The 17276-nt window shown below is 38.3% G+C and overlaps 2 protein-coding genes across 2 annotated transcripts in view; one reads left to right on the forward strand and one right to left on the reverse strand.

Annotated features, from left to right (window-relative positions):
- CEPT1 (choline/ethanolamine phosphotransferase 1) overlaps positions 1-10106 on the forward strand; it is a 45822-nt gene extending 35716 nt beyond the window's left edge. Inside the window, exon 10 of the mRNA XM_032217987.1 lies at positions 9992-10106. Coding sequence (XP_032073878.1) covers positions 9992-9996 — 5 coding nt within the window. The 3' untranslated portion in view covers positions 9997-10106. The remainder of the gene's footprint in view (positions 1-9991) is intronic.
- DENND2D (DENN domain containing 2D) overlaps positions 1-17276 on the reverse strand; it is a 39330-nt gene that overhangs the window by 4034 nt on the left and 18020 nt on the right. The window contains exons 5-11 of the mRNA XM_032217985.1: positions 16217-16294; positions 15337-15477; positions 11862-12010; positions 9981-10158; positions 8929-8970; positions 7626-7710; positions 1578-1817 (exon numbers count right to left, since the gene is read on the reverse strand). Coding sequence (XP_032073876.1) covers positions 1578-1817; positions 7626-7710; positions 8929-8970; positions 9981-10158; positions 11862-12010; positions 15337-15477; positions 16217-16294 — 913 coding nt within the window. The remainder of the gene's footprint in view (positions 1-1577; positions 1818-7625; positions 7711-8928; positions 8971-9980; positions 10159-11861; positions 12011-15336; positions 15478-16216; positions 16295-17276) is intronic.

A 17276-nucleotide genomic window follows, 5' to 3' on the forward strand; every position in this document is an offset into this window, starting at 1 on the left:
TGCCATCGCTGAGAGCTTCGCTGGCATCCGCTTCTTGCCATCGCCGCCACGCCGGATTCAGCAAAAGCGCTCCAACAGCAACGGGACATGCTTGGGGAAGAGAGAGCCATAACTGACTGCCCGGGATTGTGTTTCTGCCACAGCTGTGAAAATGTCTGTTTTCCAGCCACAGGAGGGAAGGAAAGAAGCCAGTCTTTGGAAAGAGCCTCCCTTCCCCTCCAGAGAGCCCATGCCGAAAGACAGGAGGGTGTGGGCTGGTTTGAATGCGGGTAAGCAGGTGGTTTGGGGCCAGCACCTTCTTCACTCATTCGGGCAGGCAGAGAGTTTAGAGTTTTTAGAGTTTTATTTCATTTGTATGCTGCCCTTTTCCCTAAGGGGACTCAGGGCGGCTCACAACTCAAAAAGGGAAGGGGGGATACAAACAGTTTAACAAGAACACAAAACAATACATAGTTAAAAAGCACAACAATCATACCATTCGAGATAGGGGCAGCGAATCTTTAGCCCCAGGCCTGTCGGAACAGCCAGGTTTTAAGGGCTATGCGGAAGGCCTGGAGGGTGGTGAGGGTACGAATCTCCACGGGGAGTTCGTTCCAGAGGGTCGGAGCAGCCACAGAGAAGGCTCTCCTCCGGGTAGTCGCCAGTCAACACTGGCCGGCGGATGGAATTCGGAGGAGGCCTAGTCTGTGGGATCTAATTGGTCTAGTGGAGGTAATTGGCAGTAGGCGGTCTCTCAAGTACCCAGGTCCAATACCATGAAGGGCTTTATAAGTGACGACTAGCGCCTTGAAGCGTATCCGGAGACCAATAGACAGCCAGTGCAGCTCGCAGAGGATAGGTGTTACGTGGGTGAACCGAGGTGCACCCACAATCGCTCGCGCGGCTGCATTCTGGACAAGCTGAAGTCGCCGAATACTTTTCAAGAGCTGCCCCATGTAGAGCACCTCGGAGCACCTCAGAGAAAGAAAGGAGACTTGTGAAAAGGAGCACCTTCGCCCTCGACGATTGCATGTCTCCTTTCTCCACCCACCCGAACTAGCAAAGAAGACGGGCCACTATACTGCCCGCTCGCATTCAAATCAGAGAAGAGGGAGCAACCCACACCTGGGCTGTCTGTCTCACTCACTCACTTAATCACTCACTCTTAAAAGTACCTGGCAGTACCCTCGGAGGGCTTCGGAGAGCTTTGGAGGACAGCTTCTGCAGAAGCCCCAGCGAGTGAGAACAAGTTCCCGCCATTACAAAGTCTCCAAGGCTGTAATTGTATGGGGTGTGCGTACGCACCTATGTTTTCCACGGCGTGGAGCCATGGCAACCCTCTGCGCCGGCGATGACTCTGGAGCCCATCCGTGGGGGATTTCGAGGAACGCGAGGGGGAGTCTAAAGTTTAGAGTTCCATTGGTCTTAGTGACCCCTGTGAAAAGGTCATTTGACCCCCAAAGGGGTTGCAACCCACAGGTTGAGAACCACTGGTCTATTCTGTGAGAAGTTTCTGTTAACTGATGAATCATCTCTTTGTGATCAGAATGTTAATATCAAGGAAAAAAAGACATGGCCACTAGGGCCTAGGAATTTACCTTCTATGCACTTCTTGCTTTTTTCTGCTTCTTGAATAAATAATGAGAACATTTGAGTCTTAACAAATTTTTTCACAAATCTGCGGTTGGTCTTGGAGGTGATAGCCTTGCAAAATGATTGTTCTTGAAAGCTGCCTGTGCCATTTCTGCTCCATTTGATATATGCTGGATAGTGACCAATCATCCTCACAAAGAATTTTATAAAGGTGTCCGAAACATGTGTATTGAATTCCTCAGATGCTTGAAAAAGAAGAGGAGAGAGAGAGCATGTCAACATAAATATTTTCCCTATCTTAAAACTTGAAATGCTACCTCAGAAAATTCTACAAATCACATTGACTGGAACAGCTATCATATGGAAGCCAATTTAGAATGCCCTCATATAGGTTCCATCAAATTGTGTACAGTGCCTCAAATGAACATTTGAGATGCTTCCAGAATTGTGAAACTAGTCGCCCTTTCCTTTTCAATCAGATATACAGTCTTAAAATTTCAATCAGCACATTACATCCATTCATTAATAACAATCTAGTGATGCTAAAGTGCCTCCGAGTGCCAGGATAGCTACTGGGAATAATGGAATGTTCCTGGTCGTAAGGATTGAAGGGCCTGGATTTTGGAATGGGGCTGCCATTGAGGGAATAGAGGCAGGCCAAAGCATTATAGTGGTGATAGGTATTGGAAGATCTGCTAGGAGATAGGGAACAGGTCATTCTCAGATTAAAAAGCTACTAAAATACTAATATGAATAAGCACATGGCTGCAAAAGATTTTGCTATTTTGCTTATAATGTAGAAAAAACTTTATCTTTAAAAAATTAAAAGCCTTCCAATTTTATTAACATGAAACTCTACAAATTCAGACTTTCTGCCATGATATTTCAAGAAAGATATTGCAACAAATCTTCCTGAAAACATCATGAGATATTGATTCTATAACCAAGGCTTAATTTTAAACTACAAATCAAATCATCATCATGTAGTTCTTGTAGCTAATATTTATTAAACAAAAAGCTATTCTCATGATTTAATCTCTATGAATTGTACACTTTACGTAGGGTAAATCGGTGATATCTTTATCATTCTCCTTGTCTTAATGTCACCAAGTAAATGGCATATATGCAGCAGAAGAGTTGTATTCTATACTATAGGTTACAAGTCACTTGTCCTGGATGGATTAGACTCGAGATGTTTTCAGAAATAAAGCTGAGTGATTAGAAAATGAATTTGAAAAACCAATATCACAAATACATTCTATTTCATGTCTGAATTTTTCTTCACTGAATGCCTCGTTTATTGTGTTACCCAAAAGTTCTTGGGCCTATAAAACACAGGGAAATGGCATGAACATTTTACACCACCCTTTTATTTAGTGTCAGCCTCCAGGCAGCTGGCTAAAACTGAAAACTAGGGTTTCCTAGAGTTTCCTTTTAATAAAATTTATTGGAAAGGAATGAAATACACTGACAGAAATCTGAACGGTGGTATTGTTTTCATGTCAGACTCATTTTTTTTCCTTAGCTTGTTAATGTGGAGGCTTTTCCAGTTGTTGATTTTTTTACTAATGGTCTGTCTATGAACACGCAAGAGAATACTACAATTGTCCCGCTGATAGCTGAGAAATGTGTGGGTGAGTCAGGATGTGAAGTTTGCTTTAGATGGTGTACCAGGCAGAATACAGGTTAATTTGTTTACTGAATTCCACAGTGACATGATTGGGCATATAATTTGGCCTTTCTGCTCAACTGCAGTTTTAGGCTGTACCTGTCAATCAGCTCTCTGCACAATGTCTTTGCTTGATGTAAACAATTTTATGTGATATACATGCAAATAATTCCCTTCAAAGTATGCATGACGCAGTACAGGAAGGGCTCATTTGGTATGCATCAAATACTTTTCAACCTCCAAAAATGAAATAGAACAGCGTATGGCAAGCTGCACATACACTCTTCCACCCTACTTTTTAACCTAACCTATTTATTTTGAAAGGCATCCTTAACTTATCAGAAACATACCACATATTTTCAGTTTCATTATTCTACATAAGGAAAGGTTAGCATTACATTATTCTACAGTAACTATATATTTACATATATTACTAAAATAGGATCAAAATATACTTTAAATATTTTTCAACTATCTTAATTCAGAACAATGAACAAGACATTGAATTTGGCATCCACTCCTATGTTTAGCCTACCATTGTTACTTCCAATTATGAATTTGGTGTTCTGGAACTGGTCCAAACTTTCACTTCTTTCAGCTTCTGGCAATTGTGAACTAGAGCCAACTGTTGAAACCACTGCTGTTGGAGGCCATATGGCGAATTGTCTACTGCAGCTAAGTTTCAAATTCTATTTGCCAATTTAAGATTTCTTTGACCTAAATCTGAGATTCTATAGTTGTCTCTCAGAGGTCGTCTGTCAATATTTATTTTGTTTTGAATTCTCAACATAATGCAATTGTTGCTCTAGTTATGGTTTTATTATTTTTGTTGGGTGACAACTTTTTGCTATTTTCACAAGTACACAGTCTCGTGCTTTAAAGTCTGTTAAAGTAACTTTGCTGATGATCTTAACATTTTTTCTGCTCTTCTGTAACCAGAAAAGAATCTTAGGTTGAAGAGTTATATGAGCAGTCAAAGGGATTGTCCTCAATATGTGGCCTATGAAAAACTTCACCAGGGAGCACTCCAGGCCAATCAATACTCTATTCCAAACTTCCATTAAAACTTAACAAACTTTCTTATCTGTTCCTTACAGTTTTATAAAATACTATTCATTTATTTATTGTTCAATTGCTTACTATTTATTGTCCAGTCCCCCATTCAATTTGGCTGGACTGTGTTAATATTGTTCCAAGACCTTTTAAAATTATACTATTTTTCTACTGGCAAAATGAAATATCTGTACATATAGCATCATGTAGAATATATAACCAGAAAATATATCTGTAATATAGTACCCAACCAAGCTGACGTATCTGACAAATTCTTTTCTGAATTCACTGAAAGCAACTATGTCTACCAAATTAACAAATGCCATCAGCTATTTTACACCATGACACGTCTAGAATGTCATGAGATAACAATGTGTTTTTTGTTTGTTTGTTACTTGCCCTTGCTCTAGACAAAGCTTGCACTGTTCAGCACAATTGCTACATAGTGCGTCATCCTTGATAAATGCAAAGTTTCTGAATTACTGACACATAATGCACCTCTTGATGTAATTTATGAAAGCAACTAAGCATTTATGGTTTCATATTACTATGGACAATAATCTTACTCCCAGCCATCACAAGATACCTTACACAGAAATTAAATCTTTCATAGACCAATGTAATTGTTGCAAAACAGATTCTAGTTACTTTAAACATCTCTAAGCTATTCTGATGGTACTACCCGAATAAAAGCCTGTCATTCCAAATATTGATTTGGGTAATGAATTCAACTAATCTACCCTTACATTTTGATGGAGAACTGAAAGACTAAATAAATTTCTCAAAAGAGTGAATACAAAGTGAGGTCAATATTTTGTTTTGAACATGGAACAAGCCTCTACCTTCCCAAGGATCTGCAAAACCATTTTAGGTCAGCCTATATTTGTATTCTAAATTTGTATTATAATACAGATTTGTATTCTTGACAGAATACAAATCAGGAACATTGATGATATATTTTAGATCCAATGGCAATTTTTTTCTAAGCCTAGCCATACTTTATTCTGCTTCAGTAAAAGTTCATGATGGAATTTTTTTTTAAAGAAAGCAAGCGGCTAATCATTCTTAGATGTGGTTGACTTCATAACTGATTTTCTAAGATCATAAAATTTTACTATATACAATATTGTTTTTATATCTTGCAATGCCCTACCCTAATCTACAAATCATTGCCATATGGTATTATTACATGGCAGTTATCTCAATAGCGTTGTTATTTCTGCTTCATTGGGAATATACTGTGCAAGAAATCTGAGCATCCCACTAATGGCTTATTAGTTCAACCTTAAGTTTTTAATTACTTCTGATGAAATGCTCATGTATCTCATTCCCGAGACTGGATATTATTTAAGTTAAATTTATCACTCTCCTACTGGGTTCTTTCCATCGCTACCTTCAATATGTCATGATCTTCTCACATGGAGAAAGCTATAATCATAATATCTAACATAAAATGAGCATCAGCTATATCATCAAACATGTCATTATTTTTCTCCTGAAACATTTCAGTGGTACAGTAAAAGAAAGACTAAAATATTTACCTTATTACTTTAGTGAAATATTATATATGTATTTATAGTGCTTACAGTGCTACAACTGATTCCACATAGAATTTGTGAAGTTTACAAGTATACGTATAATATCCATCACCTAAAACAAACAAAAAAATCAACATACCCTAATACTCAATACTCTAATGCTATCTAAACCCTCAATAAAATTCACAGCATTACCCCTTAAATGCTCTGCAGAAAAGTCTATTTTGATTGTCTTCCTCAATACATAGAGACAGTTCTGTCTCTGAGAAAAAAGTGCTTTTACTACTGCTCACCTAATCACTATTATTGTAATGCAAGAGGTGGCTCTGTCAACATTACTTTGAAATAAATGGCCTGGATAGACTAGTTCTATCTGAATCTGGTAGCCCAGAAAGCACCTGTCAAGCATAAATGAACATGATGTAGATGATTAATCTAAAGTAATGTGCCAGTCCTTATCTTTTTTAATCTAGAATAATAACTATACTTTTGACTTTGACCTCCAACAATGCAGGAACTGCAAAAAACACTGCCCTGCTATACCTTCAATAAGATATCTCAGAACAAACTCTGAGTGATTACTTTTCTTCAGTGATAACAATTAACCCAATGGATAGGTCTATTTACTTTAACCACAACACTATCTTTTTCTAACTGTTGTATCTTTCAATTTCTCTGCACAACCAAAGGTGTGCTTTAGGGCACTGTTTAGTTAACAATGTTTTAGTTTCCAGTATTCAAATTCTACATACTAACCAGTAGTAAAATTCATTTTTTTTCCACTACTGATTCTGTGGGCATTGCTTGGTGGGTGTGGTGTGGCTTGGTGGGCGTGGCAGGGGAAGGATACTGCAAAACCTCCATTCCCACCCCACTCTGGAGCCAAGTACTCAAAATTGCCTCTACCAGTTCTCCAAACTGCTCAAAATTGCTGCTACCAGTTCTTCGGAACCTATTGGATTTCACCCCTGATACTAACTGAAAATCATGTTTCCTTCACAGCAATGGACTAGCAGATAATCGGGTAACACAAAAATGAAAATGGTCTTCTGTTTGGTTGCATTTACTCTTAAAACAAGCTTCATCTGTTCATTATCTACTACTGATTGAGGCCAACATTTTAATTATTCAAGGACAACATTTTTGTTAGGATTATAACGAGATTTAAATAAAGCTAGGAAGCTGTTATTTTAAAAATAACAGTCTGTAATTTCAGTTTATAATTTTCTGCAAGATTTCTTAAGAGAAATAAAGAAGGTATCCATTTACAAATAAGGTACATACTTCTTTTATGCAGCTAGTCTAAATACACTTTCATTTTCTCAGTGCCACATTTTTTAAAATTTTCCTGAATTTAGGAATCTGCAGCCACTTGTGATAACATAAAAAAAATTGTCTTATACCAAGGAGATGCTGACTAATCATGCTTCAGAAACCTCTCCTTATTCTTGGCAGAACATCTAAGTGAAACGATATAGGATACTTAAGACAAGTTACACATATAATGTTCCGCTTCATATGAACTATTTATTCCAAGAGTTATTTTTTACGTTAGCAAAGCACAAATCTCATCATACACACACATTTATTAAAACTCATTGTCTTCTATGCTTCAAGCATCTTCCTCCAACCCGATACCTTCAAATATGTTGTGTTTCTTCCAACAGTTTCCAACCAATAGCGATAGTAGAGGGGAATTAGGGGATCTGAGATCTAATGATGATGAAAGACAGCCTAGGCTAGGCTAGGCTGGTACAGAGGCTAGGCAAGGCTGGTACAGAGAATGAACTTACTCTGAATGTTGTTGTTCATTGTTGGCAAAGACTGCAACATTTCACTTCTCAACTTGGGTGGCAAAATCTCCTCCTCATCTCCAACCTGTAGAATTATTTAAGAGGGAAGTTACATCAGTAGCCAACTGTTGCAAATTAGCACTTGCAGCATGGTAAAAGAGCCATAGTTCCTTACAACACCTGGAGGCCTACTCAAGAAGAAACTGGTCTTACTGTTAACTCACTAAAGCAGGGGTATCAAACTGGCGGACTGAGGGCTAGATGCATTACATGCAGGCCACACCCACCCCAGCTCCGTGAAGGGAAAAACCATGATATGTCATGTGACGGCAACGTGACATGGCAAGTTTGGCACGCATGCACTAAAGCTATTTTTAGCATGGGTTACAGATAGGCTACAATCTGGATAGTTATCCCTTGATCCTGACAGAGCATCAAGAAGAATTCAGGCAAGTTGGAATTTAGATGGTGAGGATAAAGAGTTTTCTGAAAATAAAACATGTCATAGGAAATGGGTAATAAGGAAAAGAAGAATCTCTTGTAATCAAGAGATTACAAATCAGGACTAAACCACATTAATTTTGTGGAGGCTTGGTGCTCTCTGAGCTTGATTATCTGCTAGAAGATGATAATTACCTAACTTAATAACATCTTCAAGCACTGATGATATTACCTGTTTGGATAATGAAATCTCGGCAAACAAACAACCAAGCCCAGATGGCATCAAGAAGTTCATAGTTCAACCCTGAACTATAGACATTTTCATGAACTATAGACATTTTCATCTATTGAATATGCTTCTGGCTTCATTTTAATTACCCTAGGGTGCTCCAAAATAATGGTGCCCAAATTTAGTACTAAATCTACAAAATTAATCTGCCCATTTTGTATTTTTAAAAGAACTAGCTCCTAAAAGGGGGACATTTTATCTCGAGCAGTTCTAGTAATCTCGCTGTATTTTTGCAAGTTTGCCCTGTAGTTTCAGTGGCTATTATAAATAGAGGTTTGTGTGTGTGTGTCTGTGTGTCTGTGTGTCTGTGTGTCTGTGTGTCTGTGTGTGTCTGTGTGTGTCTGTGTGTGTAGGAAGAGGGAGAGAGGGAGGGAGGGAGAGAGAGAGGGAGGGAGAGAGGGAGGGAGGGAGAGAGAGAGGGAGGGAGAGAGAGAGAGGGGGAGGGAGGGAGGGAGGGAGGGAGGGAGGGAGGGAGAGCTAAAAAAGTGAATAGAATGGATTTTACACCATTGCCTAGGAGTGCAGATCTAAGTTCCACAAGTGGTTACAATATAGGACTTGGATGGAACTTACCATTTTTAAGAATACTCCTTGGGACAGATCTACAACCAAGACCTAAAAAGGAAGCAGTACTTAGAATTATGTATTTAAACAATTTGTAGGGCCACCCATGTTTAAACTGTGTGGCAACAGTAAATCACAAAAACTATATGACAACAACTAAATCATCCTCCCAGAGTGCCCTAATACAGGGATTCTCAACTCCTGGGCTGTGACATATTACCAGACCACGTCCAGTTCAGACAAGCGGTGAGCCAGCACACACATGCACAGCTCAATTTGCACAAGCAGCAGGCTTTTCACACTAGTCCACTGCTCATGCATGGCAGGCCGGCGATTCACTAGAGTGAAAGGCCGGAGCACACATACTCACCAGCCCACCTGTTGCATGGGTCAGTTTCCCTCTCACCACCCCAATCACCCCCCCAGCCCACCAAGCCATAAAAGTTGGGGACTGCTGCCCTAAATAACAACCACAGGTTCTTACCACACTACTTTGGGTAAACAGTAGGTTTTAATAGAGACTAAGGCTAAAACAAATGTAGTTGTCTAAGTAATTGATAGGGATGATTAGGAATATTAAGAACATACAGAAATATCACTACAGCCAATCTTTCTCCTGGGGTTTGTCAGAGAGATATTGTCAGCTTTGGAAGCCATATTAACACCAGATGCTTCCATGCTGCCACATTGTTGTGCCTGGGAAAGCAGGACAGGGGATTTAGTAGACAGGGTGTAGTTAGATAAAATAGCATTCTTCTTTTCGGTCAAGGTCAGGGTATTCCTGCATCTGGAGGAGGAATAGTTGGAGTGATGTCTTGAGTTGGGATGGATAGACTGATGGGTGCATGGGATGGGTTTGGACTTTTGACTTACTGAGGGAAAACCCGTAACTTTCAGATTCGGGTTTTCCTAGATGTGCCTGTATACCTGTTCAAATAAATGGGAGCTTTGTGAAAATGCCTGTCTTGGAGTTTCATTGGAGTTGGGGTTTTCAGGAACACTGACAGATATAGCAAATGTTTGGTCCATTCAACTATCCTTGGAAACATGCAAGTCTGTACCTCTTCCATAGGCTGATCCAGAACCTCTGCCAGGTAACGCTTTTGGATCCCAACCATAAATGGTGTAGGACAGCAGACTGTGCTGAGAAGTGTCTCTGGAACCACTGGGATGTATGTATGGGCCCAAGTAAATGGATAAAGAAGAGCAGCAGCTGAGTGGATGCACGTGGAGAGGGAGCTGAAAGGAAGCCAATATTACAAAGTAAAATATTAAATAATATTTTAAAGCTAAGCAAAATATCTAAATAATCAGTTTACTTTGGTTCATAAATACCCTTTGCATGTTTATATTTTCATTGTTTAAATACATTGCCACTGCTGTCTTAAAGGATTGATTACAATACTGGATTACTGATTTTAAAAATATACAAATGTAATTATGCTCCTAACAGTAAAATATATTTCTACCTCATTCTGCAATTATTCTTAGCAAGGACTGGGGAAACTTGCTATTTCCAATAGCTCCAGAACTGTAAATAAAATGCTTCTCCCGACCTTTTGCTGCCCTTTGGAACAGAGCAAGAACAAAGATATAGCCAGCTCTTGAAGCAGTGAGATCCTTCTTTGTCGCTGCCCTGCTGTTTCATAGATAGGGAATTCTCTTGATGGAAATCCCAAAATGGGAAAGGTATGGTTTTATAAATGTAATAGATTCATTGTGAAAACCTCTAAGAAAACCTTCCAATCTAAAAGTTTTACTAAAAACTTTAAAGGACAGATACAGATCTCAATGGATAGTTAGGATTGCAGAAAAAAACAACTGCAACCAGCCTGCCTTCCATTAGGAACCTATATACTGCACGAGCCAGAGAGAGGGTTCAGGAAATATCTACAGATCCCTCACATCCTGACATAAACTATTTCAACTCCTCCCCTCACAATACCTCTATAGGGTATTGCATACAAAATAACAGACACAAAGACAGTTTTTTCCCTATGCCATTCCTCTGCCAAACACCTAATTCCCACAGCACTGTCTTATGCCTAAGGATATTTACCCATAGAGTAGGCTGCATTGCTATTATCCTTCTCATCTTTCCTATATCTTCTCCTATTGGTGTCTTACAATTTATTACTTTGTTGTTTGTATCTTATGATTTATGATTTATCACTTCGTTGTTTGTATGTACATTGAGAGCTTATGCACTGGAGACAAATTCCTTGTGTGCTCAATCACATGTGGCCAATAAAGAATATGTTAATAAATAATATTCTGTCTAACTTAACCATATAATGTCCCAACTACCAGGTCAAATCGAAATATTTATGTTATACATACCGTGTTTCCCTGAAAATAAGGCAGGGTCTTATTTTCTTTTGACCCTCAAAATAAGTACTTGGCCTTATTTTTGGGGAGGTCTTATTATTTTTGAGTTGCAGGAGCCCCTTAACCTCAGCCCGTAGCTCAAAGCTTAGCTGAGAGGGGCGCAAGTTCTGTCTCTGTTTCTGGCATACTCTTGCCAGCCGTAGCATCGCTGGGCCTGCTGCTCTTTTTGCGGCTGCCACTAAGAGAAGGGGCGTGGGAGCTATGGTTTGCAGGAACAGCCATTCCGCGTGAATGGCAGGTTCATGTGGGGTGCGTGGGGCAGGTGGGGGCATGTTTCCCCCTCCCCCCAGGAAATGGCAGGGACTGGGTGCAAATATTTTAGGGGAGGGCTTATTTTCAGGGAAACAGGGTATAAAAAGGAAACCTGTATGTATTTGTCCATCTGCCTTGTGAATATTTAACAAATGAATAAACCAAAATAATAACAAGTTATAAAATGGAAACCCAATCCAGAGTATATGCTATGCTCCAGTTCCACTGACTGCTGAAGCATAACTGACTTTTTGATTTCAATGGGACAAGCCCAAAATTGATCCCTTAGGCTTAGCATTTACCTAAGCTCATCAGCCAGGAAGACTATCCGTCTCTCCAGAACTACAGAGGCAAATATCTGAAGTATCTTCTCAGGACTGAGGCACTTTAAAAGGGCTTGAAATTCCACATGCTCCAGGTGAGAATCCAATGGTCGTGTCAGCTCAATTTGCTAAAAACATGACAACAGGATCAAGTTAACATAGTAATCATAGTTGAATACCGTTTGTCTAAAAAATAATAATTTTCACTGGGATTAAGAGACATCTTTTTTCCAGTTCTGAATAAATGGTCATGACAGCTGTAATTATGCCCTTAGTACCTAAAATAGGAGGCAATGTTAAAATATGGCTTAGTGCAATGAGATAAATGTAACAAGGTGCAGCTTCAATATTTGCCTGTGGTGTGTCTGATTCTACATTATGTATAAATTTGAGGGAACTCTGGTAAGGCTAAAATATTTTTTCATCTAAATCCATATTAAAATAAAATGTGTCTATTCTGCTTAGCTCAAATAAGCCACTGTTTAAATTAACAAGTGTTTTTCTAATTGTGACAAAAGTCTGGAAACACCTGATAGCACCTTTTCAGACTAACACTTTACTAAAAAGCATATATTTTCATAAAATGTCAAGAGTTACATCTCACTTTATCAAGTGCCTCAGTGAGTTGATGAAGAGAATTGTAGCTAATATTATGCAATTTAACACCATTCTGAGTTGGAAAAGATACTAAATCCTTCTGATTTTTGACTACTATATCATAAACAAACACAGTTCTCCTTCTCAATATTTTTGATACATACATATACATAGAGAGGGGGGAGGGGGAGGGAGGGAGGGAGAGAGTGAGAGAGAGATGAATATGTTTAATTTGAAAAAAATTGGAAGAGAAGTTTTAGAAAATATCTTTTGCTATTTTGTTGGTGCAGTACAATGGTTAAAATAATCTGTTTTCCCAGAAAGTCAGTTCAACATGAGGCTGGTACAAAGACGTTTTCTATGCCCATATAAGGTGAATAGAAAGATACAGATGCTTTTGAAGAATATGTTCTGCACACCCCATCAAACTCCTCCAGTTGCATGAAGCACTGAGCAAGCCAGGAAACCAAATACCAAAACGTCATTGTCTGATAGTTGACAGAGAGAAAACTCTAATACCAAAACAGGAAGTCAGTATAGCAAATCACACAGAAGACAATGCAACCGAGCAAGGAAAGTCTGTGTTTTGTGGTGGATTCTTGTGCTGTTGTGACAAGGAGGATAAAAACTGGATCTCTCCCTAAAGAACTATGAATTACACAAGAACCTCTCTTATGTCTGGAAATCATACTTGACAGTAAAACACATTCCATTTTTTTAAAGATTTGGCTGCAGTTACCAATCACCAATTATCAAATGCATCACTCGAAGATCAGGACAAGCATAGACCATGATATTTCTTAAACAACGATCCTTAATGTACAATTGCAAACTGAATATGGCAAAATACCACCCAAATATAATTAGGACATAAGTTTGGTTTCCTATTATTGCATTCTGATGTCTTGTCATCATCTGTGGATCCTAGAGAAACTTCTATGTGAAAAGGGCTTCTGTCTGTCTGAGAATGCTGAATCACTGATTCACATTTTATTATACTGTTCTCTTAGCAACTATTAACAGCCTTCATTCCTTAGATGACTGAATGAGTTTTACATGAAGTTCCTCTTGGTTAACAAAAACACGCTAATATAGAGATGATTATAGGTTATATTAAGTTTCACATTGTTTTTTTGCTGTGCTTAAAATGGGCGGTTTTTGAGTAGAAACAAACCATAAAAAGGAGCTTCTCATCTGCTCAATCCTCAACTAATTAAATATTTTCATATCTACTTCTAAATCTTTCATGCTGTGGCAGTTTCTTGACTCTCTGTTTCAATGAAACCAGTTTCAAAACCTCAATGGTCATTTCCTAATTTGTCAACCTCATTGAGGTTAAACAGTAGCACTAGTGGCAACTCCTTCCTGTCTGAGACGGTGAAGGAAAATGTCAAGTGAAGGAGAAACTGCCATTTTTCATGTTTTGGTAAAGAATTAGGAGTAATCCTTTAAGTATTTTGACTAATCCAATCTCTGAAAGGGAATTAGATAAAATTTAGTCCCCACCCTATTTAATCTCTATTTAAACTTCTTAGCAAGTAGATTATCGAATTCAGGTTTCCACTCCCAAGTTTACAGGAATGGATATTCTGTTCTTCTGTATGCTGATGGTGCAGCTCTGCATTTAGATCTTTTACCCATTACTGTAAAACCATCTGCTGGTAATTAATGATCAGAAAACCAAATGGTTGTTCTTGCCAGGAAACCAAACAGATTTAAATGACTTATCAAGGGGATGAAAATGAAATAGAATGAAATGATTGAATACTCAGGGGGACTGTTCCAGGCCACAATTGCTTCAAAGATGCATATGTTGTTTTACAAGCACAAAAGAATGCAAGAGCCATAAAGAAATGTATCCAGGTAAAAGGTAGGGACTGCACACAAGCAGCTCTGAAATTCTACGTAGCAAAACCTATGACCCAAACTTTCTGGTACTGACCAGGATTGTCTTTCATTATTCATTATAAATCACTTTGAGCCACACAGAGTTTTTGCAAAAACTCTTCTGGGTACCCTGATGCACACTTAATGTGTCCCTTAAAATAGAAGTAGGAAGAACCGAAAGTGGAGCCGTGTGTAGAGGTTATACAAAGGTTATGTACAGGCATGCGCAGCAAACTGTTATGCACCTTAGTGACCTATTACCTCAACTATCTATAAGCTCACCTAATTAGCAGAACCAAATACTACCAGGTAGTTATGTGAGATTCTACCCTGGCTGGGATGGTCTTAGAGATTGACAAGGAGAATAAGCCAATAAGATGCTGTTGCTACCTATGTTCTTGCTTTGCTTGTTGAAACTGTATAAAAGCCAAATAAACTCTGCAGAGGCACAGACATTTTGGACATCTCTGCTATGATGGATTTCTGAGGCCTACAGCCATGGACAACATTGTTAATACTCCCTTGTTGACTTAAATGCCACTTTTTCCTGATTCCAATAGTCCTGGAAGACCAATTTCAATCCTTGGAACAAAAGGCAATTTAGGTGACACTGAGCACAATTGCTCCTTTTGGAATGCAATCAGGCAAAAAGAATAATTAGAGAAATGGCCCTAGATATTTGTAAACAATTCACTATGGATTGGGCATGAGCAAACATATGGAAGGTATGATATTACTGATTGATACTGTCTCAAATGGAGGTCAGTCCTCTCAACTCAAACTTTTTACAGATTATACCTTGCTATCAATCAAACGAACCTTATTAATTCTATGGATGTTCAATTGTTTTTCTTAAAACCCTGTTGGAAGGTATTGGTTTATACATTTGCTTAACAGAATGATTTTAATTATAGTGTTTAATTACAAGTCATGTTAGAATCAGCCAAAGGTATTTCAAGTAGGCACACACCTCTGTCCCAGATTCAGGAATGAAGCTTTTAATGGTAACAGTTCTTCCTGGTGCTGGGAAGGGACATTCACGTAGGCCCTGCATGAAGGGGTAGACAACTGCTGCAGAGATCTGTCGCCTCTTCTCTACTTCATCCAAAATCTACAAGAAGAAAAAGGATAACCATCATTTTGCAGCTTCCCACCTCGACTCTTGATCATGGCTTTCCTCCTCCTGAAATTATTCAAAACCAGCAGTTTTAAGCAAAGTAATGATGTGCAATGAACAAGTCCTGATACCATCTCCTCCTGAATCATGTGTCTCCTTTAAATGAATTTCATCCTCAGAACCAAGGTATAGGAACCAAAGGTCAAGAAATAGTAACCGTGATAGATAATGGTTAAGCCAAGCTTGAAGAACCTACATGGATCTAGTCATTTTCATTCTCCTTTCACAAGAGGAATTGAGAAGGCATAGTGAATTTAGTTATATCTGGTCTTGAAAACTATGACTGAAGTGACATTTTAAATTTAGCTCAAAGCTTCTTGTATTATTCATTTGTACACCAAGTAACTCGAAATAGCTGAATTATCTGAACTGAGCTACTTTTTTCTGTATTCAAAATGCTATATTGCTTTTTCATTCTAATAATGGTGAAAATTTTCTAAATGAACAAAATATATCCCAATGAGTAGCCACAGCTAATTCCCAAATATCTGGGATGAGGGGCCTGACTTTCTTTCCTTTTTTTTCTGTGAAAGATCAGAAGAAAAATATAGAAAGCTAATCTTATGATGAAACAAGATTAGGAACAGCAGAACATTTATTTTTGCCTGTGCTACCTAACAAAGAGTTTGATGTTTTTTTGTATTTCGGGCAACAGACTACTTAGAAAACATACCTTTGAAAATAGTCCAAAGCAACCAAGACAGCTTACAATGCAATAAACTTCAGGGAGACGAGCTTCTCGTCCAGAAGGCTGAAAAGCAGTGTTATGTAGAGAAAAAAAAATCACCATTAAATTTTCCTTTTAAATTCAAATTAAATGTCACTATTAAATTACACATCTATATTATGGAAATATACAAAACCATTATAGCAAATATATTTGCTTAACTAAGTTTCCCAACTTTTGATCCAAGGAACAGTGGCATTCCAAAATAATGTTGATAGTTTCTAGTGCAAGTTCATAAGTATATAGTTAAAACTTGGGAAATCTGGGAAAATTTGGTTTTTTATCTTCAAATCTTGGAATCTTTCAGGCAAGTACATGGTAATGTTACCAGATTTTATATGACTGACTTTCTCATTCAAAAGCATTCCATTCCATTTTGGGATTCCATGGGCTATCAAAACAGGTCATTTGTGCTATGGAATCTGCGGCATTGTGTTACTGACATCAAGGTTATAAGATGGTCTTCCAATGCTTTTAAAGATGACTGAGAGGTTGCATAATATAGAAGTTTGAGAACTGCTGGCACAAATCACAGGCAAGTTTAAACATCTGAAACTTGTTTTCTTGATTTCAGAGGGGCCATATAAATAAGCTAGTTTATAATATGGCCATTGCAGAGTCAGGATTACATCTGTCCTTTACTACATGAGTCAGATTTTCATAAACATACACTTCATTCAATATGAAAAACAAATAAACCAAGCTCCAGATCAGCACAGTGGTTATTGAAGTGCTCTGACTCACTCACTTTCTTAATCTCTCATTAAATATAGAACATAAGAAAGAGACATTCCTGGATGATTTTCTTTTTTCCAGAGAATGTGCAAATTGGATTTTAAAGAAGGAAGGAGCCCAATTTACCTACAGTGAACAAAACAAAAAACGTTTACTTTTCACAAGCCGGTTCAACTAACTAGAGTTTTTTTTTTTACTAAATACAGCTCAAACCTGAACAACTTGAACGGTATAGCTCTCTGCATTTTCAAAAGAAAAGCAGGGAAGATTG

Source organism: Thamnophis elegans, chromosome 5, assembly GCF_009769535.1.
Source record: "Thamnophis elegans isolate rThaEle1 chromosome 5, rThaEle1.pri, whole genome shotgun sequence".
NCBI classification, from domain to species: Eukaryota; Metazoa; Chordata; class Lepidosauria; order Squamata; family Colubridae; genus Thamnophis; species Thamnophis elegans.